The sequence below is a fragment of the Rhinolophus hipposideros genome (genome assembly GCF_964194185.1).
Source record: "Rhinolophus hipposideros genome assembly, chromosome: 23".
Lineage (NCBI taxonomy): Eukaryota > Metazoa > Chordata > Mammalia > Chiroptera > Rhinolophidae > Rhinolophus > Rhinolophus hipposideros.
Genome location: NC_138069.1, coordinates 11,897,167 through 11,922,936, shown reverse-complemented (window position 1 = coordinate 11,922,936; position 25,770 = coordinate 11,897,167). Strand labels below are relative to the sequence as shown.

At 42.9% G+C, this 25,770-nt stretch overlaps 1 protein-coding gene across 4 annotated transcripts in view; it reads left to right on the top strand.

Moving 5' to 3' along the window:
• The window catches only part of MACROH2A1 (macroH2A.1 histone), an 80,245-nt gene that overhangs the window by 24,990 nt on the left and 29,485 nt on the right, over positions 1-25,770 (top strand). For all 4 annotated transcript variants that reach the window (XM_081034822.1, XM_081034823.1, XM_081034821.1 and 1 more), the window contains exons 3-4: positions 8,662-8,768; positions 9,168-9,365. In XM_081034822.1, coding sequence (XP_080890948.1) covers positions 8,662-8,768; positions 9,168-9,365 — 305 coding nt within the window. The remainder of the gene's footprint in view (positions 1-8,661; positions 8,769-9,167; positions 9,366-25,770) is intronic.

Genomic DNA, 25,770 nt, shown 5'->3' with positions numbered 1-25,770 from the left:
TAATCGGGTTCAAGTGCATTTTTCAAACACATGTAAACTGTTAAGTGTAACAGCAAAGAGTAAACTATGGGGGGAGGTTTTCTATATTGCTTTTCTCCTCCTCTTGCTCTCAAGCACATCCATATACCCAGCCAGCCATCAGTTATTTTGATAAAGGGAACTGAGGAAAAGAAAGTCTAGTTTTCTTCCCCTAGAAATCAAGCCTGCTATACTTTTTAAAAGATAAAGTATATGGTTGTGGCCTCATGGATAGCATGTAACTTGGTAACTCATTAATCCTCATAAGCCTAGAGGTGACCTCAATTATCACCTCCCCCCCTTTTATAGAATGGGAAACTGAGCGAGGTTCAGGTATGTCTTGACGAGCCTCACAGCTAGGTGCTGGAGCTGGGGGGCACACCCAGGCTGTCTGACAGCAGGCCCCCAGTTGTAACTACTGCCCTCCGCTGAAGACAGACCAAGGAGCTGAGCTTACACAGAAGCCCTAGAAATTTGGGGAAGGTAGAGGAAGGCTTTCCTGAAAGGGAAGGTCTTCATGCACTGGGCTAGTGGGTTAGATGAAGGTAATGTTTCCCAAGAATCCTGATATCTCCTTGTCGTGCAGGGTCTCAGCTCCCACTCCCCGCCCAAGAACGCAGGACACGGTAAGGCCAAACAGGAACACCCACGGAGCCATAGATAGGGGTGTCAAACCAATATATTCTCGCTGGAGGCTTGGCTGGAGACACAGGAAGCAGGATCTACATAATCTGCCTAATAGCAGTCCGCGCTTACCAGCCACCATCTTCTTGCTAGCTCCCATTCCTTCTCTGCTAGCGTAGCCACAGCCGTTATATTAGTGGCCAATGGCCTACGGGTTACAGCTGACGGCCAACTAGCCACAGCTGCTGGCATCTGATCACAGTTGATGGCCATTTACTACCCGAGCCAGCACCTTTCTATTGTGAGGCCGAGAGCCTGGAAACTGCTTTTTGGGGTTCTGTCCCCACACTCCACCCCTACAGGGTCTCGCCTCACAATCTACGCGACAAGTGTCTTCCGCGAGGGTCCCTGTGTGAGGAGCCTGGAGGTGAATGCAATATTCTAGACACAGCCAAGCTCTCTGAGCACAACCAGGGTTTCTCAGGGCACCACCAGTACTTCTGGGCACAGCCAGACATCCTGGGCTTCTTAGGGTACCACCTGTTTCCCCGGGCACAGCCAGGTTTTCTCAGGGGACCACCACAGTACTTCTGGGCACAGCCAGACTTCCTGGGCTTCTTAGGGTACCACCTGTTTCCCCGGGCACAGCCAGCTTTCTCAGGGCACTGCCACTCTCTCTGGATACAGCCAGACTTCCTGGACACAGCCAGGGCTCTCAGGGCACTGCCACTCTCTCTCTGGGCCTCTCGGGGTACTGTGCTGGAACAACAGCGGCTCACATCAAGGTGCTTACATATTATCAATGGCGGCCAGTCAAGACACAAAAGCAAACATATTCTCGCCAGTCCCACTACATGATGGTATGTTCCCAAACAGTCAAGCGTCCATTAAATTAGGGATAGAAGGCAATTCCCCATAGTCCATAGTCATTCGCCAGGGTTGTCCTGGGGGTGAGGGATGACCTTGACCTCACCCTCATCTCCCACGGAGGACTCAGCAAGCAGTTCCTCCTGGGACAAGTCCCGCATCCAGGCTGCCTCAGCAAGCAGTTCCCAGCCCACAGGGCGTCAACAATCTTCGCTTTCTCCGGCCTCTGCTGGTTGGGGAACCATCCACATCTTCCCACCCCTCCACGGGGCTCGAGCTCTCCGGCAGCTGCTCCTCCTGGTCTTCCTCAGACTGAGCTTTCAGACGCACAAACTGCTCCACTGCCCTTCGGAAAGCTTTGGCCAGCACCGTATCCTGCCGACTACGCCAAGTGTCACGCAGGGAACCCTGCTCGCTGCGCCATTTGTCGTGCAGGGTCTCAGCTCCCACTCCCCGCCCAAGAACGCAGGACACGGTAAGGCCAAACAGGAACACCCACGGAGCCATAGATAGGGGTGTCAAACCAATATATTCTCGCTGGAGGCTTGGCTGGAGACACAGGAAGCAGGATCTACATAATCTGCCTAATAGCAGTCCGCGCTTGCCAGCCACCATCTTCTTGCTAGCTCCCATTCCTTCTCTGCTAGCGTAGCCACAGCCGTTATATTAGTGGCCAATGGCCTACGGGTTACAGCTGACGGCCAACTAGCCACAGCTGCTGGCATCTGATCACAGTTGATGGCCATTTACTACCCGAGCCAGCACCTTTCTATTGTGAGGCCGAGAGCCTGGAAACTGCTTTTTGGGGTTCTGTCCCCACACTCCTCTTCGTGAATGTGTATAATGCAAAGTTATTTTTCACATTGAAATATGAGAAACAACTAGCTGACTTGAGAAACTCCCCAAGTAAGCCATGTTTCTATCTCATTGGGAGAGTTTGTGGGGAAGGTGGGAGACTGGATCAGATGCTGCCCCCCAGACCTGTGGCTCATGGGTCCTTAGGGGCGCGGGGTCCATAATGTGGGCTTCAACAGCAATGGACAAACGTGTCCAATTTGGAACATCTGCAGAAAAGCAACAGAATGACTCTTTCTTAAAAAAGAAATACCTTATACTGTGCACAGAAAATGCCACTCTCGATTACAGCCGTCGGTTTTATTTTCTGTGTGGAATCCCTGTTCCTGGGAGGCCGCTGGGACAGGCAGACTGGAGAGCCGTGCTGTGGCCACAAGCCTGGGCCCAGAGCTCAGCAGGCTTCAGACCCTGCCACTCATCTCCTGAAAAGGTGGGGTGTGGGCCAGTGGGTTCTGGGCAGCGGAGGGAATTGAAGGACCCTGGTGCAGTCAGGCCACAGGAAACTCTTTAGCATTCACTCTCCGATTGGGGTTGATTGGGTTAAAGCCTTCAGGGAAGGTGGATGACAGTTCTGAACTCCGTGAACTGCTGATGGAAGCCTGATGAGTCGAAAGAAATACAATAAACAGATTCCTTGTCATGTTGTTGGCTGTGTAGCAAATATCTGTTTTCTCCTTGGGATTACGTGAACATTGGCTTTTCTTTGATTTCTGCTTGTTATTTTCAATATTTCTTTTGTTAGAGGAGACGCTTCAAACAGCTCAGTAGAAGCCCCTGACTCTCCTTTGCAAGGTTTGTGTTTAGAATTTGGCGCAGCCTCCATACATCACCTGTTAGCTGTTAGGAGTCTAATTCTGCAAACCATGACTTCATCTCCCCAAAGGAAGATAGACGGAATGCTTCAGTACAACAGATATGGTTCAGTTCAAGATGTTTGCGGGGGGGAGGGGAGGGGGAAGACTCTAAGCCTTTGGTCTCTGGGTGAACTTGGAAAGTAGACCTGTCAAAGGTATTCACGTTCAGACAGCTGGTCTGTAGCTGGAAAGGCTGCCAAATAATGCCATTATTCAAGGCTGTGAGAATTTTGTCAAGCGGCCTTAAGACGACAGTGCTCCCTGCGGCTGGGGGACGTTGGGCCCAGGGGTGCCTCTGCAGCGCCTGCTGCTCTGAGGACAGAATAGGTTGCATCTCTGGTCCAGGCCACTACAAATGGCGCCAGCAGCCCAGTACTTGCCAGAGACTGGAGTGGGAACCAGAGATGCTGGGGTTTCTTGCAAATTAGATCTTCAAACAAAAAGATCTTTAAAATGCACTCACTAGCTAGCCAGTGTTGCTCATTCAACCTGTCCCCTTGGCAGTGTTTATAATTGGGGGACCTTAACCACACTTAGGGTCCTTTCCAGAGCTGATCCCAAGTGCTTTGGGCCCCAGACCAGTCGAGTGTCAGTCACTGGTAACAAAATGAGCCTATCACCGGCCAGGAAGACTTGGCTTACAGGGCAGAGGAGCTGGTGAGGGGTCTGTTTCCTCTCCTGACTGCTCTTTCCAGTTTCCTCCAGTGCTTTTATATGGATTCCATTTGTTTTGGTTACAGCCCCTAGGGCTGTGGCTCCTAAAGTCTCCCTCCAAGGGCAGATGCAAGAGTTGCGCTCTGGAAACTGTGGAGAAAAGGACGGGCATCTGTAGATCTGGTGCTTTCCTGCTTCTCTTGCTCAGAATTCCTTTTCTCTTAGACCAGCCAGCGGGAAACATTTTAGAGATGCAGACAACCTGGCAAAGCACAAGTTCCATCAAGTGCAGGAAACCCTCCCTGTGGGTAGGTGGGGTGTCCATCCCGTTGTAGCAGAGCTGAAGCTGGCTCTGGCCCAGCCCAGGAGGCAGCCCCCTTGCTGGTGGGGGGCCCAGGCCAGGGGGCTCGGGGTGCAGTGGCTGGCCCTGAGCCTGGGCTTCCATGACTTGGCCCTTGCTATCATTTGCAAAGCTCAGGATCACTTACTAGGAAGGAAGCTTCATCAGTCAATCTCTGGTGGCTGTGCCCTACCCGAATTCCTCAGCAGCCAGCACCCTCTCTCCCTCCCCGAGCATGCCCGGAGGGCAGATGGGGAGTGTTCCATCTTGTCCAGTTGCAGGCATTTTGCTCCTCCCTGCAGCAGGCAGCCCTCCCGTAGCCAGGACACCCTTTATGATCTCTGCTTCTAACACTAGACAAGGATGACAGGGTGGGTATTACTGAGGACTTGGCAAAGGGTGAGTACATGTCTGGGTTCCTGCTTTTGTTACCATGTTTCCCCGAAAATAAGGCCTACCTGCACAATCAACTCTGCTGCGTCTTTTGGAGCAAACATTAATATAAGACCCAGTCTTATTTTACTATAAGACCCGGTATAATATAATGTAACATAATATAATATAATAGAATATAATACATAATACTAGCTATTACTTTGCTATAAGACCGGATCTTATATTAATTTTTGCTCCAGAAGACGCATTAGAGCTGACTGTCCGGCTAGGTCTTATTTTCGGGGAAACAGGGTAGCAGTCAGAGTGCGTCCTCCATCTTCCTTGGCTGTTGCAGCCCTCTGCCTGCTGCAATGTAGGGGCGGGGCAGGGCACACACTCCTCATACAAGGTGTGTCTCTGAGGTGCTCTGTCTTCTGCGTGTGTCCCTTGAGGAAGAAGTTACTATGGTAACTGTCCCTCTGGCAAACATGCGAGAGTGAACAGAAGATAAGGCTGTTGCTCAACTAGCAGGAGTGTGGATCTGTGCCCCTCCTTGTTGTCCCCACTTGACACAGCTCTCCTCCCTCCCCACAGGGCTGAGGGCTGTTCGAAGGTAAGCTGGGGTTTTCCAAAAAGGAAGGGGCCCTGGATTTTCTGGCTCCTTGGTGAAGCAGGCAGCAGAATGACACGAGCCGAAACACTGCTCATCCCACTGCACACACCTCCCTCAGCCCTCCACAGCCACCTCATTGTCACTCCCAGCTGGATCCAGGCTGGCATCCCAATCCACAGAATTACCGCGTTTCCCCGGAAATAAGACCTAGCCGGACAATCGGCTCTGATGCGCTTGTGGAGCAAAAATTAATATAAGACCCGGTCTTATTTAACTATAATATAAGACCAAGTCTTACAATATAATGTAATGTAATATAATATAACATAATACATATCAGGTCTTACATTAATTTTTGCTCCAAAAGACGCATTAGAGCTGATTGTCCAGCTAGGTCTTATTTTCGGGGAAACATGGTAGCAGTAAGTGAGCACAGTCCTGGCAATTTCCCAAGTGGAGAAGCTCAGGCCATTGGAGGTTTCAGCCACAAAGTGAGAGTTCAGGGGGGGAAATAAAAAGCAAAAAAGCTCACAGAAGTTGGCGAATTCCTGGAGAATTGATCTTCAGGTTTCTCAGCCATGGGTGCTACTTACAGATCACTCCATTGCTTTACTTCCTTGTGTTACATACTGCCTGTCTGCTACCCAAATCAGGGGGCCAAACATTCAGGGTTCTGGTGACCCCTCCCCACCCTCCAGGTCTTTGCACCCATCGCCACCATCTCCCCTGCACAAAAACAGAGCATCACTGCCGAAAATATAAAGACCACATCCCACCAACGGCCACTGTGCCTTCTCATGGGGAGAGCCTTCCACTAACACTCCAGGCAGGAAGAGGAAACAGGCCCCCTCCACTTTCCTGAGAAACTGAATTTCAAATTGTCTTCTTGCCACAGGCGTGGGGTTAGGGCATCGCTGGGAGTTGTTCTCTCTCTCTCTCCCTCTCTCTCTCTCTCCCTCCCTCCCTCTCCACCTCTCCCTCACTCTCTGTCTCCCCCCCTCGTCCTCCCTCCCACCCTCCTTCCCTTTCTCTGCCAGGTGAAGCATTCTTAGCACATTATGGGGAAAAACTTGTAATCCACCTGACTCCTGTATATTCTGGCTCTCCAGATACTGTTGGCCCTTACATGCTTCCCAGTGGCCTCAGAAACTGGGGGCGAGGCTAAAGGGGGGGTGGGATGGTGGAGGCCAGGAAGTCAGCCAAGTGGGCACCAGCTCTGCCCTGCCAGCTGCCCCTCTCCAGCCTTCCTGCCGCACTGCACAGGCTCTAGCCCAGTGACAGCTGTGGCTGGCTCTCCTTCCTGTGCCCTCGCTCCCAGGTCTGTGCTCACATCAGGTCAGAATCCTGCTCTGGCTCCCTGCCAGCCGGGGGTCAGGGCAATAGCATTGCAGGTGTGCTACCTGCTCTGTGAACATAGAAGGAGGGGCAGGCTGGGCTGACCAGGCAGGCATTTCCACGTTCAGGGCACCTGAGGCCTAAGGTCGTGTAGGCATCCCAAGCACCCTTTTGTGCTTGGCTAAGACAGAACCATCTCTGCGGGGCACTGGGACACACTGCCACGATCACCTATAGGGAAGCTTCAGTGAAACTGCTGACTGGGCCACCTCCCCACCTATACAGGCTGTATGGGGAACAGCTCTGTTGAGACTAACGGGTGAACGTCAGAGAGGTCCTGATTATCTCCCCTTCTTTCATGGGCCTCACTCCAGTGACTTGCACATGTGAGTTCCATGGTGGGGGACTCTGTGGCCTGCGAGCATCGAGCAGGCAGGTGCCCCTGGTGTCCTGTGATTACCAAGTAAGTGAATTTCTGCCGTGGAGTTAGGGGAGGAACCTGGTGTTCAAGGTATGACTGATTTTTCATCCCCACCAACAGGAGAGTTTGCAGGAGTAGCCAAGCAGCTTTTCAACTTTATACACAGAGCAGTTTTCACATTGGGTTCAGCTATTGTCTTAACAAGGAATACCTGTAATATTCTAAATTTTAAACACCTAATTTTCATGTAGCTAGAATTTTTTCGCTATTTTAAATGATTCTGAATTTTGACTTTGCCAGAGACATCTAGTGTATGCAACATAACCTAAATATTAGAAATTGTTTAGTACCAGGAAGAGATCAGACTTGCGCTGGCCCAGGGGGGTGGGCTCGAAGGACGTGACAGCAGGGCCGTGGCCTGGGCAGAAATGGGCGTGTAAGATACGCTTTGAGACAGTCTGTGTTTCTCATCAGGAAATGAGGGGATGAGGTTGACAGTGACCGGAACTGTGTCCCCAATGAGGAAACAGGTAACTTCTTATTTCCCCATCTTTGGTGCTGTGGTGTCTTTGTCCCGTGAGAGCCTGCCCCAAAAGACAGGTAAATAAACACTACTTAGCACCAGATAGGGGGTCAGGCTCATATCGTACTACGGTGTGTTTTCTTAATTTTGAAAAATGCCAAATTTATGGAATGCAGAAAGAGGAATGCTCTTACATTGTACACCTAGATTTAACAACTGTCAACATTTCACCATAATTGCTCTACTCTGTAGACTTCTCAGAATTATTTGAGAGTAAATCGCAGATGTCAAGACACTTCACCTCTAAATACTTCAGCATGTATGTCCTAAGAACAGGATGTTCCCTGCAGAATGTTCATACCTTTATCACACCCAAGAAAATTAATAATCCTCTAGTGTCTAATAGTCAGTCTACTGAGGTGCCAAAAAATGTATACCTCTTTGGTTATCGGTATATACTGAGTATTACAATTTTAATACAGTTTTTTTTATTTCTTAAAATGTGTATACATGTTTTTTGGCCCCCTCTGTCTAATCAAATCTCTGTTGTCTCCAAAATGACTTTTTTAGCTTGTTTTGTGATAAGGGATCCAATGGCGGATTGGCACATTGTATTTGGTTATGTCTCTCCAGCCTCTTTTCACCTGCTGCACCCCGCTCCTCCGTTTTAGGTCTTTATGGTGCTGACTGCGCAGAGTCCAGGCATATCCTTCTAGTTCTGAATGCGAATGTGCAGGCTTTTGACATGGACTCCGTCCGCAGGGACTTACTCAGCACCTGTAATGTGCCCCCGCGCCCTGAAGCCCCATATACCCAGGCATGACCTCTTGCTCAGGGTGCACCGTGTAGTTTTGGGGGCCACACCATTCTCTCCTCGGGGTTGGTCCTGGGGACGTCTGGCTGCCGACTGCAGGCAGCGCCGTTCTGGGAAGTAGGTTCAAGGCTCAGCCCGGCCCCTTCTTACTGAGGGACCTTTAGCTGGTCCCTTCTCTCTAAGCCTCTGTGTCTTTGTCACCAAAACAAAGGGGTTGCAGCTTTGCACGTCAGCGTAGCTGCCCCGTGAAGCCGCTGCCTCGTGAAGCCGCTGCCTGCGCCCATTCCCGGTACCGTGAATGGGGCCAAGAGGCTGCCCGCGATCCTCGGATTCTCTGACCTTATGCTCTTCCCCTTTGCTCCCCACAGCGGAGATTCTGGAGCTGGCTGGCAATGCAGCGAGAGACAACAAGAAGGGACGGGTCACGCCCCGGCACATCCTGCTGGCTGTGGCCAACGATGAAGAGCTAAATCAGGTATGGGGCTCTCCTAGCCCCCCACCCCAGACACCTGAGCAGGCGCTCATGCACCCCGAAAGACAGAGCTGTCTGTGCAAAGGGAGGTTGGTGTTTGGCTGGCTATCAAAAGCGTGGACTGCATTTTGGACTATTAGCACCTTCCCTGCCCTGTCCCCCTCCCCGTGGTGGTTTTCCTGGATGCCTGTTGGGGTTGGGGAGGAAATAAGGTGTGTGGCTTGGACTCTGAGGATTTGCTCCCTGTGTAGTGGGTCTGGGTCCTGTCAGCATTGTGTAGATGCCATGGAGAGAGGAGCCCTACCAGCCAAAACCCAGAGCATGGGTGGGCAGGGCTGACTTCTTCAAGGCCAGGGGCAGGGTGCTCTGGCTCACCATCTGCCTCTCTGGTTTTTCCACAAGCTGCTAAAAGGGGTCACCATAGCCAGCGGCGGCGTGTTACCAAACATCCACCCCGAGCTGCTAGCAAAGAAACGAGGATCCAAAGGGAAATTGGAAGCCATCATCACGCCACCCCCTGCCAAAAAGGCCAAGTCTCCATCTCAGAAGAAGCCCGTGTCTAAGAAAGCAGGAGGCAAGAAAGGGGCCCGGAAATCCAAGGTAAGTGACTTGACAGTGGTGTGTGGGGAGGAGCAGGGCAGGTGTGAGTAGGTGGGGTCCAGGAGCCCCCTTCCTGCTGAAGGCTTATCGTAACACTGATGGGGAGAGGAACTAGGGAGGAACATGTGGGAGCTGGTTACGGAGGGCCCAGCGCTGCTCAAGCGGCAGAGTCTGGACACGTGGGGGACTGGGCTGCCCCATTTGGGGTAAGGGGCATGTGGGCAGTGTGCTGTGTGGGTCAGGATGGGACGGTGCTGTGCCTGGCCTTACAGGGGGTGCCCACACCTGTGAGAGGGACCTGTGTGTGTAGGAGCTCCCCTGTCCTAGGACAGCTGCCATGGAGTCCTGCCCAGAGGTGCCGGCTTCCCACTTGCCCCGGCACTCTCAGAACCGACGTTGTGTGGCCATGGCTGTGTGTCTTCCTCTGAGCATGTTCCAGAGACAGACCAGGCAGTTTGCTTGTTAGAAAGAGTGCCTCATGAAGGAGTAACACAGACGCATTATTCAGGTCTTTTCTGCACTGAGGCTGGGTCCTCAGTGCTGCTGATTCTGTGGGGAGAGAAACCCTCTCCTTAGGGTGTTCCTTTGTCGCTGGGTCTGCCTCTCAGCTGTTGACATCGTTGGCTCCAGGGCCAACAAACTAGGTTTGGTGCACTTCAGACTCCATCTTTAATCTAATGAATCCTAAGGCTGCCCTGCCTTGTGGTGCCCCTCAGCAGTCATCCTTCTGGCCTCCAGCCAGATTAGGAGGAAATGACGTCTGGCAGAAGGTGTCCTCCCTATTCTGTAAGACCTTTAATAAAAACTTGGAAATGCCTCATGGGGTCTAAGGTTGCCATTTCAGGATGTTCTTTCTACTGGAGCCCAAAGCCTCGCACCAGAGTGACGTGGTGAGGTCACCTCCCAGGACAGGCTCCAGGAGTCCTGACCGGGAGCCACGCTCCCAGCATGTCCCCTCCTCTGAGCCGTTCCAAAGATCAGGTCCCTGGCTTGTCTGTGCCTCAGAAGGACTGGCTTTCACCACGTGGGGGCACCTTCCCTGACCTCTAACCTCCCATCCACACTGTTTGTGGGCCTTCTTTAGTTCAGGTGGAAGAGGCTATATTTTTTGGTACATCCTTCTGAGTACAAACAAATGCTTCCCTGAAAACAACAGAGTCCAAATTCCTCTTGCCAACAGGCCACCCGCCCCACTCTACCCAGCTCTGAATCACTCCCAGGTCTTTGAGAGAGAAACCCGATATTGAAAAGCGTCCTATAAGTTTATTTCCAGACGCTTGCTCTCCACCGAGCTCACAAGTCCTGGAGAAGGCTTGGGGCCAAGTGGGGATTTCGCAGAATGCACTGTTCTCATTTCTGCTAACTATAAAATTAGCGCATTGAACTGTTTCTTTTCCCCCTTTCAACATTTGCAGTTGGGAGGAGCAGGATGAGGAAGGCAGGGAAAGGGCAACCATTTTTAAATGTTAAAAAGGAAGGTGAAGATGCCAAATCTGTCATCTCTTGGTGATGGACCCAGGGAGCTGGCTGCTCCCAGAGCAAGGCCCCTTGTGCTGGGCACTGGGGGCCAGCAGGGCAGGTACAAGTCCCTCAGCCTAGCTTTCCTTTAGCCGTGGCCAGAGCCATGGCGCTCCTTCCTTCAGAACCCCTGCTCGTTAATGTGTGAGCAGCCTTTTTGACTCCAGTGTGTCCGACAACCCTGGGCTGAACCTTGCTCCCTCTCACCTGATTCTTCCCCTAGTAGTTTGGCCCGATGACTTTCTGAACTTCCCAATTGACCAAAAACTAGGAAGGCTTTTTCTTTCTCTTTGGACTTGAAATATAGAAGGGGCGGGGGGAGGTGGGGTGTGTGTGTGTGTGTGTGTGTGTGTGTGTCTAGCTCCTAGTAGCTATATTTGGAATTCAGTGTTTCTAATAACCATATGCCAATAATCACTCGAACACTCAACATTTCCCTTGATTACAAAAGCAGGAAGTCTGTTATGGTGGTCTGTTTTTCTTCCACACAATAAAACACATTGTCTGCTTACTGTATGAGTATTTGGCTAACATTAAACCCTGGGGGATGCTGAAATTGGAACCGTGAACAGCTAATTTTCAAAACATTTGTTTAATGTAAATTGTGGTGTCAGCTCCCAGAAACAGTGGAGAACCCTGCATCTCCACGCTTAAGTGGAATGTTCTGAAAATAACCTTTCCAGAGACTTGCAGAGAAAGCCTTAGTAACATGCTAAAGCACTTGTAGTGAAAGGGACTTGGTATTTTTCAAGTGTCAACACTTGAATTCCAAATCATAATTTTCCCCCCAATTCTACGTAATTGGAAGCTTTTGAAAGTCTCCAGTTGTGACAGCTGAGTCAGCTATAGTGGAAATGGTGAGAGAATAGAGAAGGCAACAGAACCCACGGGGCAAGGAATGTGGGGCCCTGGCAGTGCCTTAGGATTTTGCTTTCCTACTTGGGTGGCCTCAGGCACGTCTGTGCCTCAGTTTACACCTCTCCCAGTAAAATGACTGGGTCCATCCCAGCCTTAAATTCAATGACTCTACGAATATTCCCATAATGTGTTTTTGACTAGGTGATATGGTAAGAATTTGCATGGTACAAAAGAGTACGTAGTAATAACATCTCACTCCTACCACAGTCCCTCGTCTTCTCTCCAGAGCAGGCTCTGTAATGAGTTTTCATGTATCCTTGCAGAAAGTATGCACGTAAAAGCATATAATACGTAAAGCCTTCCCCATCCTATCTGCCTTAAGAATGTATATGTATATAAATCATGTTACCCACTGTATTGGCAGTGTGGCATAGTAATTAAGGGTGCCAGCACAGCTGGCTTTGTATTTGAGTTCTGCCATTTCCTGGCTGTGTGACCTTGGGAAGTGACTTGACCTCTCTGGTAGCTCAGTTTCCTTATCTGTAAAATGGAGCTATTACACAGGATGGTTGGGAACCTTAAGAGAGAGTCCATGTAAAGTGCTTACAGCAATGTCTGGCACAAATGTTAGCAGCTGCTGCTGTTGCCTTAGCAGAGTGCTGCCATGTCTGGACGTGTAGAGCTGCTTAGTGTTTCATAGTGTGACTTCCATGTTGTGCCAAACCAGTGTCCCAAGTTCTCTACCAACGGACTTCTGGTTGTTTCTGGCATTCACTCTGAAAGGCAGTACCACAGAGACCATCACTGTATGTGGGTCTGTGTTCATGGAAAAGAGTTTCCGTAAGATCAAGTCCTCCAGCTAAACTGCGGGGCAGTCTGTTTTCAACTTTAATGGCTGTTGCTCACACAGAGAGCATTTTTTCCATGAAGTAATTTCAAAAGCCACCTCATTCTTGTAACGTTTCTCACCGAGTTGTTTAAAGAAGATGCATTCATGTGATCGGTATTTATCAAGTCTACACGTGCCCGTTACTATTCTCAGTAGTGGGGTATAGCAGGGAACAAAAGGCCCTTGCCTTCCTCCATGCTCAGTGAGCTCTGATCTAGTGAGGGGGGCAGAGACATTCCAGAAGGTTGGGGAGCAGGGAGCAGGTGCTATGACAAAAATAAAGTGGAGTGATGGCATAGGCAGTGTTATTTTACATAGGCAGTCAGGTGAGCCTTCTCTGGGAAGGTGACACCTGAATAGAGACCTGAGGGAGTAAGGTATCTGGGCATTGAAGTGACTGGGAAGAGAGAGCTCCTGACAGAGGAGGAGCAAATGGGCCTGAGGTGGGAGCACGTCTGACTCCTCCCACAGAGAACTGGACAGAGTTTTCATGTGAGGACCCTACTGTGTCCATAATGGACACCTTTGGCGGTCAGGGAAGCCTGGGATCCTTCTCAAGATAAAGTGTCAAATGCCTGAATACCCCAGGTCAGAGTATTTATAATACTAGGAGTCCTAGGATAATATTTAGGGAATCTACAAGAAGATAGTTTTTTTGCCAAAGAATTTGGATGAACAGTTATCTCACCTAGTATTTTTCAACCAAACACCCATTAGTACCAACATTCCAATTGCCCCCACCCCATAGAAAATCACCTTCCTGGATCATGAAGATAGGCTTGCTCCTCACCACCTGGCAAAGCCCAAGATGATTTTGGTAGAGCACCTCTTTTCTGAGAAAAATATTTAAGCTGCAAATTGAGGGATGAGTGTTCTGTAAAGATGCCAAAGAAAGGGATTGGTTCTTTTGAGAAGCTGCCATCCTTGTAAAATTCTGCTGGCTTTTTAATGAGATTTTTGGCAGTTCAAACATCAGAATAGGTAAGCTTGGGTCGATGATTTTACGTAAACCTTTTTGGATACTCAGTTCTACAATTCTTAAATATGTCTCCCAATGACTCTGACCTCATGGGTTGTCTGCTGCTGAAAACAAAGCTGGGTGTATGTACAATACATGGGAGCTTTTGGATTTGTAGAACAATATAAACTTCTAAAAAGTCAATCATTTTGGAGATTGACAAAGTTTTTCTTGCTACCTTCCTCCCTCTCCCCCAAGTTAGAATATGAAAAGAAGCTACCTCCTACCATCATTAGTTCATCATGAAAGAAAGGGCATTTTAATACCAAAAAGTTAGGAAGGGACGTAATCCCAGACTACAGGCTTTATGAAAAACTTAGGGCATAATTACTATGATTTGAATTCGTGACGTCTCACAAGACAGCTGCGGACCTAAAGTACCCCTGGAGGGACTGCAGAGAATCAGGAAGGAAGGAAGGGCTTGTCTTGCAGAGTTTGACGGCCTTCTCTCTCTTGGCCCCTTGTTTAATGTGGACTCCTCTCGCCTTAGTCTCATTTTCCTGATGAGGCATCTAAGGCCTAGGGAAGGTGAGCGCTTTGCCCAAGGTCATGCAGCTAGTAGGACCAGGAGTCAAATGCAGGACTTCAGAGTTTAAACATAGTATCGTGTATATGTCCTGTGACCATGGACCACTTCCCTTGGCAGAAACCCCTCTGTTCTGATGGTGGAGGGCTGCAAAGTCACCTACTGCAGGGTGAGTTGGGCAACAGCTTAAAATATTTTTTTAATATCACATTCTGGCCCCTCATGAAATGTGTGTATTCATGAGACATATTTGCTTACAATTTTTACTTTTCACCCTCTGCAGCATTCTTCTTCCCAATTTTACTGAGATGTAATTGACATATGTCACTGTATACGTTTAAGGCGCACAGCATAATGGTTTGATTTATAAATAGTAAAATGATCACCACAATAAGGTAACGTCTGTCATCTGTAAAATGTTTTTTTCATCTTGTGGTGAGAACTTTTAGGATCTACTCATAACTTTTGGATATATCATACAACAATGTTAACTACAGTCACGTTGTACATTAATTACATCCCTAGTCGTTATTTATAATTAGAAGTTTGAACCTTTTGACCACCTTCATTCAATTCTCTGTCTCCCAGTTCCTCGACTCTGGTAACCACAAATCTGATTTCTTTTTCTATGAGTTTGGATTTTGTTGAGGTTCCACATATGAGATCATATAGTACTTGTCTTTCTCTGACTTATTTCACTTAGCACAATTCCCTCAAGTTTCATCCATACTGTCGTAAATGGCAGGATTGCCTTCACTTTTATGGCTGAATAATACTCCATTGTGTATACTCATATATGTAGTCCACGACTTCTTTTTTATTTTTTGTACCGCATGAGGAAAGAAGTTTTTCACGAGGGTCTGAAGCTTAAACAATTTTGGGGACCCTATTTAAATAAACTACAAAACTAAATACAAAATTAGGTTCAGGGCCTTGGAAGCTGAGCAAGTTAAGGGGCCTTTATTATCTTCATAGTAAATTCAGTTCTGCTAGGGTATATATTCTTTTTTTGTCTTCTATCACTTAACATTGTGTTTGAGAGATTCATCTAGGTTCTTGCATGGGGCAGCTAGCACCAGGGCTGTGCATTTCATTGTTTGAGTGTACCGCACCATGCTTATCCATTCTGCTGTTGAGAGACATTTGTTTCCAGTTTGAGGCCCCCACCAATATTCCTGCTGCAAAAGCACACACCTTTCGGTGCACACATGCTATGTTGTGTTCGGAGTGTAGCTGTGAGTGGAACTGTGGTGTCTTGGGTATTCATATGTTCAGCTTTAGTAGGTAGTGCCAAATAGTTTTCCCGTGTGATGGTAAAATGTACGATCCTAACGCAGCATATGGGAGTTCCAGTTCTACATTCTTGCCGAAGCAGTGGTATTTTGAGGCTTAAGTTTTAGCCAGCCTGGTGGGTGGGTATTACCCTGATGTCCAATTAGCTTTAGCAAATTTTCAAATGAATTTTGGCCTTTCTCTTGTACAGATGTTTTATACATTTAAAATAAATTGGGTTATCCATTTTTAATGACTTACAGGAGTTTGTTTTATGTTATGGATAAGAGTTCTTTTTTATTGTGATATAATGAACACATAAGATTACGTTAGTTTTATGTGTAAAACATAATGACTTGATATTGGTATATACAGCAGATACATGAATAACGTTTTATAACATTAAGAGATGCTTTTGGAACTTAACTCTTGTTTATATAAATTAGCCTGTGGTAAAATTAGTCTTGTTATGTGCTGTTTCACTGCTGTTCCAAGAACCTATCGGTGGCATTGAGGACTTCCTGTTCTGCAATATGATCACCACAATAAGTCCAGTTAACATCCATCACCATACGTAGTTACAAATATTGTTTTGCAATGAAAATTTTTAAGATCTATTCTCTTAGTGACTTTCAAACATGCAATATACGATCCCTAACTATAGTCACCATTCTGTACATTATAACCCTATGGCTTATTTACTTTATAACTGGAAGTTTGTACCTTTTGACCTGCTTTAGCCAGTTCACCTAAACCCCCAACTCTGGCAACCACCAATCTGTTCTCTGTACATAGGAGCTTGTTTTGTTTCTGTTTTTTTAGGTTCCACATGTAAGTGGGATCAAATGATATGTGTCTATCTGGCTTATTTCACCGAGCGTAATGGCCTCAGCAGTTACCCATGTTGTTGCAAAAGGCAGGCTTTCCTTTTTATGGCTGAATAATATTCCATTAAATAAAAATACATAATATATACATACATACATATATATATATATATATATAAAATATTTTCTTTATCCATTTATTCATCGATGGTCACTTAGGTTGTTTCCATGTCTTGGCTGTTGTAAATCATGCTACAGTGAACATGGGAGAGTGCATATATCTTTTCGAATTAGTGTTTTCATTTTCTTCTGATAAATACCCAGAGGTGGAATTGCTGTATCATATGGTAGTTCTATTTTTAATTTCTTAAGGAACCTCCTCCATACTGTTTTCCATAGTAGTTCCTACCAACAGTGCACAAGGGTTCCCTTTTCTCCATATCCTTGCCAGCATTTGTTATCTCTTGTCTTTTTGATAATACTTGTCCTCCTAATAGATATGAAGTGAAATCTCACTATGGTTTTCACTTGCATTTCTCTGATAATTAGTGATGTTAGCACTTTTTCATGTACTTGTTGGCCACTGGTATGTATTCTTTGGAAAAAATAATCAATTCAGGTCTTGTCTCCATTTTTTGAATTTTTTTTTGTTCTTGTCCTTTGCTGTTGAGTTGCATGAGTTCTTTGTACATTTTGTATGTTCATCTTTTATCAGATATAGGATTTGCAAATATTTTTTCCCATTCCATAGGTTGTCTTTTAATTTTGTTGATGGTTTCCTTTGCTGTGCAGAAGCTTTTCAGTTTGATGTCGTCCTGCTTGTTTATTTTTGCTTTTGTTGCCTCTGCTTTTGGTTTCAAATCCAAAAATCAGTGCCAAGACCAACATCAAGGAGCTTACCTATTATGTTTTCTTCTAGAAGTTTTAGGGTTTCAGGTCTGGTTCAAGTCTTTAGTCCATTTTGAGTTGAGTTTTGTGTATGGTGTCAAATAGGGATACAGTTTCATTCTTTTGCATGTGGCTGTCCAGTTTTTCTAACACCATTTATCAAAAAGAGTATCCTTTCTCTGTTATATATTTTTGGTGCCTTTTTCACAACTTAATTGACCAAATATGCATGGGTTTATTTCTGGGCTCTCTGTTCTCTTCCATTGACCTGTGTATCTGTTTTATGCCAGTATCGTACTGTTTTGATTACTATAGCTTTGTAATATAGTTTGAAAACAGGAAGCATGTTGCTTCCAACTTTGTTCTTATTTCTCAAGGTTGGCTTGGCTTGGGGTCTTTGGTGGTTCCATACAAATTTTAGGATTGCTATATTTCTGTGAAAATTGCCAGATTGCTTTGGGCAGTATGAATTTTAGTAATATTAATTCTCCTAATCTGTGAGTACAGAATATCTTTCCATTTATTTGTGTCGTCTTCAATTTCTTTCATTAATATCTTATGGTTTTCAGTGTACTGGTCTTTTACTTCCTTGGTTAAATTTATTTCTAGGTATTTTATTCTTTTTGATGAAATTGTAAATGGAATTGTTTTTGTAATTTCTCTTTCTGATAGTTCATATTAGTGTATAGAAACACAACAGATTTTTATGTATTGATTTTGTTTCTGCAACTTCACTGAATTTGTTGATTAGGTCTGACAATTTTTTGGTGGAGTCTTTAGGGTTTTCTATATGTAATAACGTGTCATCTGTAAATAATGAGTTATACTTCTGTTCTGATTTGGATGCCTTTTATTTTTCTTGCCTCATTGCTATAGCTAGGACTTCCAATACTGTATTGAATAAAAGTAGTGATAATGGACATCCTTGTCTTGTTCCTGATCTTAGAGGAAAAGATTTCAGCTTTTCATCTTTGAGTATGATGTTGGCTGAGGGCTTGTCATATGAGGTCAGACAATTAAGTTTACGAACTTGTTGCATAAATGTTGCTAACCCTTTTTGATATCAGAGGGATTATTCGTTATGAATTTGTACCAACTGAACAAACAGTTAATCAAGTTTACTGTTTGGAAGTGCTGAAAAGGCTGTGTGACAAAGTTAGTAGACCTGAACTTTTTGCCAACAATTCGTGGCTCTTGCATCACGACAATGCACCAGCTCACATGGCCCTGTCTGTGAGGGAGTTTTTAGCCAGAAAACAAGTAACTGTATCAGAACACTCTCCCTATTCACCTGATCTGGCCCCCTATGACTTCTTCCTTTACCAGAAGATAAAGGAAGTATTTAAAGGAAAACATTTTGATGACATTCAGGACATCAAGGGTAATATGACGACAGCTCTGATGGCCATTCCAGAAAAAGAGTTCCAAAACTGTTTTTAAGGGTTGACTAGGCACTGGCCTGGTGCATAGCTTCCCAAGGGGAGGACTTCGAAGGTGACCGTAGTGATATTCAGCAATGAGGTAGGTAGCACTTTTTCTAGGATGAGTTCACAAACTCAATTGTCAGACCTCGTATATGGCCTTTATTATGTTGAGGCACGTTCCCTATCTACCCACTTTGTTGAGAGTTTTTATCATAAATGAATGTTGAATTTTGTCAAATGTATTTTCTGCACCCAGTGAGATGATCATATGATTTTTATCCTTCATTTGTGGTGTATCACGTTTATCGATTTGTGGGTGTTGAACTATCCTTGCTTCCCTGGAATAAATTCCACTTGATCATAATTATGATCCTTTTAATGTATTGTTGAATTTGATTTGCTAATAATTTGTTAAGGATTTTTACGTCTGTAATCATCGGGGACATTAGCCTGTAATTTTCTTGTGGCATCCTTTTACTGGTTTTCGTATCAGTGTATTGCTGGCCTTGAAAAAGGAATTTGGAAGTAGTCCCTCCTCTTCTATATTTTTGAAGAGATTGAAAAGGATTGGTATTAATTCTTATTTAAATGTTTGGTAGAATTCGCCAAGAAGTCATCTGGTCCTGGACTTTTTTGGGGGGAGGTTTTTGATTACTGATTCAATCTCTTTATGAGTCATCGATTTGTTTACATTTTCTGTTTCTTCATGATTCAGTCTTTGTAGATTGTTTCTAGGAATTTCTCTGTTTCTTCTAGGTTGTTCAATGTTTTGGCACATAATTGTTCACAGTAGTCTCTTATGATCCTTTGTATTTCTGTGGTATCAGTTGTAATGTCTCCTTTTTCATTTGATTTTATTTGAGTCCTCTATTTCTTGGTGAATCTAGCCAGAAGTTTGTCAGTTTTGTTTATCTTTTCAAATATCAGCTCTTAGTTTCATTGATCTTTTCTGTTGTATTTTTAGTCTCTATTTCATTTATTTCCATGCTGATGTTATTTCCTTATTTGTTATCTCCTTCCTTCTGCTAACTTTGAGCTTTATTTGTTCTTTTTCTACTTCGTGAGGTGTTGTAAACTTAGGTGGTTTATTTGAGATTTTTCTTGTTTCTTGATGTAGGCACTTATCACTATAAACTTCCCTCTTAGAACTAGTTTTGCTGCGTCTCATAAGTTTTGGTATGTTGTATCTCCATTTTTATTTCTCTCAAGGTATTTTTTTATTTCTCTTTTGATTTATTCTTTGACCCATTGGCAGCGTGTTGTTTAATCTCCATTTATCTGTGAATTTTCCAGCTTTCTTCTTGTAATTGGTTCCTAGTTTTATACCATGTTATATCCTCTTGTTGGGCCAATCTCTTTACCATTACATAATGCCATTCGTTATCTGTTACTGCAGTCTTTGTCTTAAAATCTGTTTTATCTGATACAAGTATAGCTACCCCAGCTTTCTTTTAGTTTCCATTTGTATGGAAAAATTTTCTTCCATCCCTTCATTTTCTGTCTGTGTGTTCTTAAATCGGTAGTGAGTCTCTTGTAGGCAGCATATAGATGGATCTTAGGTTTTTATACATTCAGCCACTCTGTGTCTTTGATTGGAGAATTTAGTCCATTTACACTTAAAGTAGTTATTGATAAGTACTTATTTACATTTAAAGTAGGTATGAATAGGCACTTATTGCCATTTTGTCAATTATTTCCTGGTTGTTTTGAAGTTCTTCTGTTCCTTTCTTCTTTTCTTGCTCTCTTCCTTTGTGGTTTAATTATTTTCTTTAGTGGTATGCTTAGATTCCTTTCTCTTTTGTGTATCTATGAAAGGCTTTTACTTTGTGGTTACCATGAGGCTTACATATAACAATTCATATTTATAATGGTCTATTATATTTTGATAATCTAATTTTGATCACATCTAAAGCTCTACATTTTTACTGTCCCCCACCATATTTTATGTTTTTGATATCATATTTTGCATCTTTTTATCTTATGTATCCTTTAATTATTGTAGCTATCCTTATTTTTAGTACTTTTGTGTATTACTTTCACATTAGCTTTGTAAGTAATTAATACACCACCTTTATCGGTCAGATTTATACTTTCATATGTTTTCGTGATATGAACTAGCACCTTTCCTTTTCAGTTTAAAGAAGTCCCTTAACATTTCCCATAAAGCCAGTTTAGTGGTGATGAACTCCTTTAGCTTTTGCTTGTCTGGAAAACTAACTCCCCTTCAATTTTGAAGGACAATTTTGCTAGGTGGTAGAGTATTCTGGGTTGGAAGGGTTTTTTTGTTTTTGTTTTTTAACTTTCAGCACTTTGAATATATTGTGCTATTCCTTTCTGGCCTACAAAGTTTTTGCTGAAATATCTGCTTATAGTCTTACAGGGGTTTCTTATATATAACCAGTTGTTGTTCTCTTGCTGCCTTTAAGTTTCTGTCTTTAACTTTTGACATTTTAATTATGTCTTTGTGTGGGTTTCTTTGTATTCAGCTTATTTGGAACTCCCTGGGCTTCCTGGCAGGATTCCCTTATTTTTCGTAGCTGAATAATATTCGTGTGTGTGTGTGTGTGTGTGTGTGTGTGTATTATTGCTGAAAGTCACCAGTATTAATTATCACACATTAAGTCTTATAACCTGGCTGCATAGGCAGCTGCTGACATGTATCTGGGTACAGGGAAGCTCTCAGGCTTTCCTCCACCCAATGAAACCAGCTCCGATTCCTGGATGCTGAAATTTTGTCAGGACTTTCTCACCTTTTAAAATCTAAGTGTCCTTGAGCAGAAGTGCTAAATCCTTACCTACCTATCAACTGCATCCCATTCCTGAGTGTGTACTGAGCGCCTCTTGTATGTGTGGTGTTCACTCAGTAAGGCAGTGGTTTTTAACTTTTTTACTTGCATACGTCCTGAAATAGTTTTTAAAATCTTTGTATCACCCACATTCAAAATTGACAGCTGAACTTTTCATAATAAATGTAAATATCTGAAAGGGAATAATTTTTGGTACATAATAAATATTGACATTTAAAAAGAAAACTGTTTCAGCTCATTTAAGTGTACCCAAAGAAATCTAAATATTGTGATGATTTGATATATTATCATTTAAAAAATAACACAGACTCTTTATAACAGTGGGAAAATTGACATTTTTTTCCCTTGAGCCCTTATTTCCCTTTCCGTGCCATACAAAATTTTAGCCTAATGTAACTCATTTTTATGCTTGTACTATTTTATTGATCTCAAGAAAAATAGTGTATATAAATTTCAATTTATTTTGAAAAAATTTCAGAAAAGCACTAAATGTTATGAATTCTACAGGGTTGGATAGTTATCACGTTTATTAATAATATGAATTGATCTAATTGAAAAATACTTTATGAATTTTAATAACTTAAGGAAAAAGTAAAGTGTTTTCTTGAAATTATATCTTATAATGGGATGGATATAGAGAGAGTTTTTTCAATTAACTCAACTCTTCTAAGATGAATGTTACTAAATGCTAAAATGAGACAGGGTTCAGCATCCTGTATTTTTGTATTTATAGGTATAAGTGCCTGGAAAATCTTCACAAAAAATAATTAAATGGGAATGGAAAGGATTTTGTTAGAGCAACATCACTCAGTTCCCTGAACTCTTTCTGAGTTATAGGCCAAAAATCACATAGTAATCTGTCATCATTTTGTTTTAGTAAATGTTTTATTTTAGAATCGTTTTAGATTACAGAAAAGTTACAAAGACAGTACGGAGAATTTCCCCATTGTTAACATCTTACATAACCCTGGTGTATTAGTCACATCTAAGAGACCAGCACTGGTACATTGCCATTAAGTAAGTGCCGTCAATCTATTCTTTAATGATCTATCAGCTGTTAACTTAATTTAGTATTTCTTCAGTTTTGTTGAAAACACAGAATTAGAAACAGCTGACTTGTGAAAAGATTTGTTATCCAGCTTTTCCCTTTCTTGTTTCCTGGAAAGGATATCAAAAAAGCTTTACCAAGCAAGACTTCTTACCATGTAATTGTTGATTATACCTGTTTCTCTTTCATGTGTCAAATCTGTCCACTCAAAAGAATTAGGAAAACCAAAGTAGTGGTAACTTTAATATATCTTTTCTACGACCATTTTTCTTGATAAAGTGCTTTTTGTCTTATTTATATTAAAACTTTAGTGCTTCAGATTTAGCTCATTTAATTTATGGAAAAATGTTTCAGGTTAGCCATATAACCTAAAAGCCAAAGCAGTCTTTATTGTTAAAGCACTCAGCAAAATTAGACCTTATTTTTCAGTGTAAGTAAAAATGTTAATATGGTAGTGAATTTGCATCCTACGTGGGCAAATGAATAGGACACAAGCCTTGCTTTGCATTGACTGTAAAGATTCGTCCTGTAGAAAGGCATGGCCATCTGTAATGTTTCTCTCCTCCTACTATCTTTTAAAAAATTTTTCATATAAAGTTGACATACAATAGTAGCTTTGGGTGTAGTGGTTAGACATTTATATAACTTACGAAGTGATTGCCCTGATAAGTCTAGTACTCAACTGATGCCATACATAACTATTATGACATTACTGACTATATTCCTTATGCTGCACTTTACATCCCATGACTTTATAACTGGCAATTTGTACATCTTAATCCCTTCACCTTTTTTACCCATCCTCCCACCCCACCCCTCATCTGGCCACCATCAGTTTGTTCTGTGTATATGAGTTTGTTTCTGTTGTGTTTGTTTATTTTGTTTTTTAGATTCCACATATAAGTGAAATCATACAACATTTGTCTTTCTCTTTTATTTCACTTACTCTAATATCCTGTAAGTCTGTCCATCTTGTCGCAAGTAGCAAGATTGCATTCTTTTTTATGGCTGAGTAATATTCCATTGTATATATGTAACACATCTTTATCCATTTGTCTATCAATTGATACTTAGGTTGCTTCCATATTTTGGCTGTTGTAATAATGCTGTAGTGAACATACGAGTGCATATATCTTTTTGAATTAGTGTTTTGGATTTCTTTGGATAAATACCCAGAAGTGGAATTGCTGGGTCATATAGTAGTTCTATACTTAATTTTTTGAGATACCTCCATACTGTTTTCCATAGTGGCTGCACCTATTTGTAATCCCACCAACAGAGCACGAGGGTTCTCTTTTCTCCATATCCTCTCCAACATTTGTTGTTTGTTGATTTATTGATAGTAGCCATTCTGACAGGTGTGAGGTGATATCACATTGTGGTTTTAATTTGCATTTCTCAGAGGCTTAGTGACTTTGAGCATCTTTTCATATGTCTGTTGGTCATCTGTATGTCCTCTTTTGAGAAATTTCTATTCAGGTCCTCTGCCCATCTTTTAATTATAATTTTTTTGGTGTTAAGTTGTATGAGTTCTTTATATATTTTAGATATTAACCCCTTACTATGTGTACCATTGATGAATGAATATCTTCTCCCATTCGGTACGTTTTTCTTTCTTTCTTTCTTTCTTTCTTTCTTTCTTTCTTTCTTTCTTTCTTTCTTCCTCCTTTTCTTTCTTTCTCATTTTTTTTATGGTTTCTTTTGCTGTGCAAAAACTGTAGTTTAATGTAGTCCCATTTGTTTATTTTTTCTTTTGTTTCCCTTCCCTGAGGAGAAATAGCCACAAAAATATTAACTAAGAACAATGACAAAGAGTTTACTCCCTATGTTTTCTTCTAGGAGTTTTATGATTTTGGGTCTTACATTTAAGTCTTTAATCCATTTTGATTTTATTTTGCTATATGGTATAAGAAAGTGATCCAGTGTCATTCTTTTACATGTGTCTGTCCAATTTCCCCAGCACTATTTATTGAATAGACTGTCTTTCCCCAATTGTATATTCTTGCCTCCTTTGTCATAGATTAATTGACCACATAGGCATGGGTTTATTTCTGGGTTCTCTGTTCTGTTCCATTGATCTATATGTCTGTTTTTATGCCAGTAAAGTGCAGTTTTGATAACTATAGCCTTGTAGTATAATTTGATATCATGTATCATGACACCTCCAACTTTGTTCTTCTTTCTCAAGATTGCTTTAACTATTTGGGGTCTTTTGTGGTTCAATATAAATTTTAGGATCATATGTTCTAGTTCTGTGAAAAATGCCTTCGATATTTTGTTAGGGATTGCACTGACTCTGTAGATTGCTTTGGTTAGTATGGACATTTTAATGATGTTAAGTCTTCCTATCCATGAGCCAGATATACCCTTCCATTTATTTGTATCTTCAATTTCTTTCTTCAATGTCTTATAAGTTTTTGAGTACAGGTCTTTTGAGTACGGGTCTCTGTTCGTTGGTTAAATTTATTCCTGAGTATTTTATTCTTTTTGTTGCAATTGTAAATGGCATTGTTTTATTAATTTTTCTTACTGATAGTTTGGTATGGGTGTATTACAACTGATTTCTGAATATTAATTTTTTATCCTGCTACTTTACTGAATTCATTTATTCTAATAGTTATTTGGTGGACTCTTTAGGGTTCTCTCTCTATAGTATCATCTTAGCTGCAAATAATGAGTTTTACTTCTTCCTTTCTAATTCAGATGCCTTTTATTTCTTATTTGATTGCTGTGGCTAGGACTTCCAATATTATGTTGAATAAAAGTGGTGAAAGTGGACATCTTGTCTTGTACCTAATCTTAAAGAAAAACTTTCAGCTTTTCATCGTTAAGTATGATGTTAATGGTGGGTTTGTCACATATGACCTTTATTATGTTCCCTCTATTCCCCACTTTGCTGAGAGTTTTTATCATAAATGGATGTTGGATTTTGTAAAATGCTCTTTCTGCAACTATTGATAGAATCACATGATTTTTATCCTTCATTTTGTTATGTAGTGTGGTGGATTACAATAATTGATGTGCAGGTAATGAACAAACCTTGCTTCCCAGGAATAAATCCCACTTGGTGTATGATCTTTTTAATGTGTTGCTGGATTTGGTTTGTTAATATTTTGTTCATCGGGGATATTGGCCTATAGTTTTCTTTTTTTTGTAGTGTCTTTGGCTGGTTTGGGTATCAGGGTAACGCTGGTCTCATAAAATGAGTTTGGGAGCCTTTCCTCCTCTTCAGTTTTTTGGAATAGTTTGAGAAGGATCAGTATTCTTCTTTAAATGTGTGGTGAAATTCACCTGTGAAGCCACCTGATCCAGGGGTTTTGCTTGTTGTAA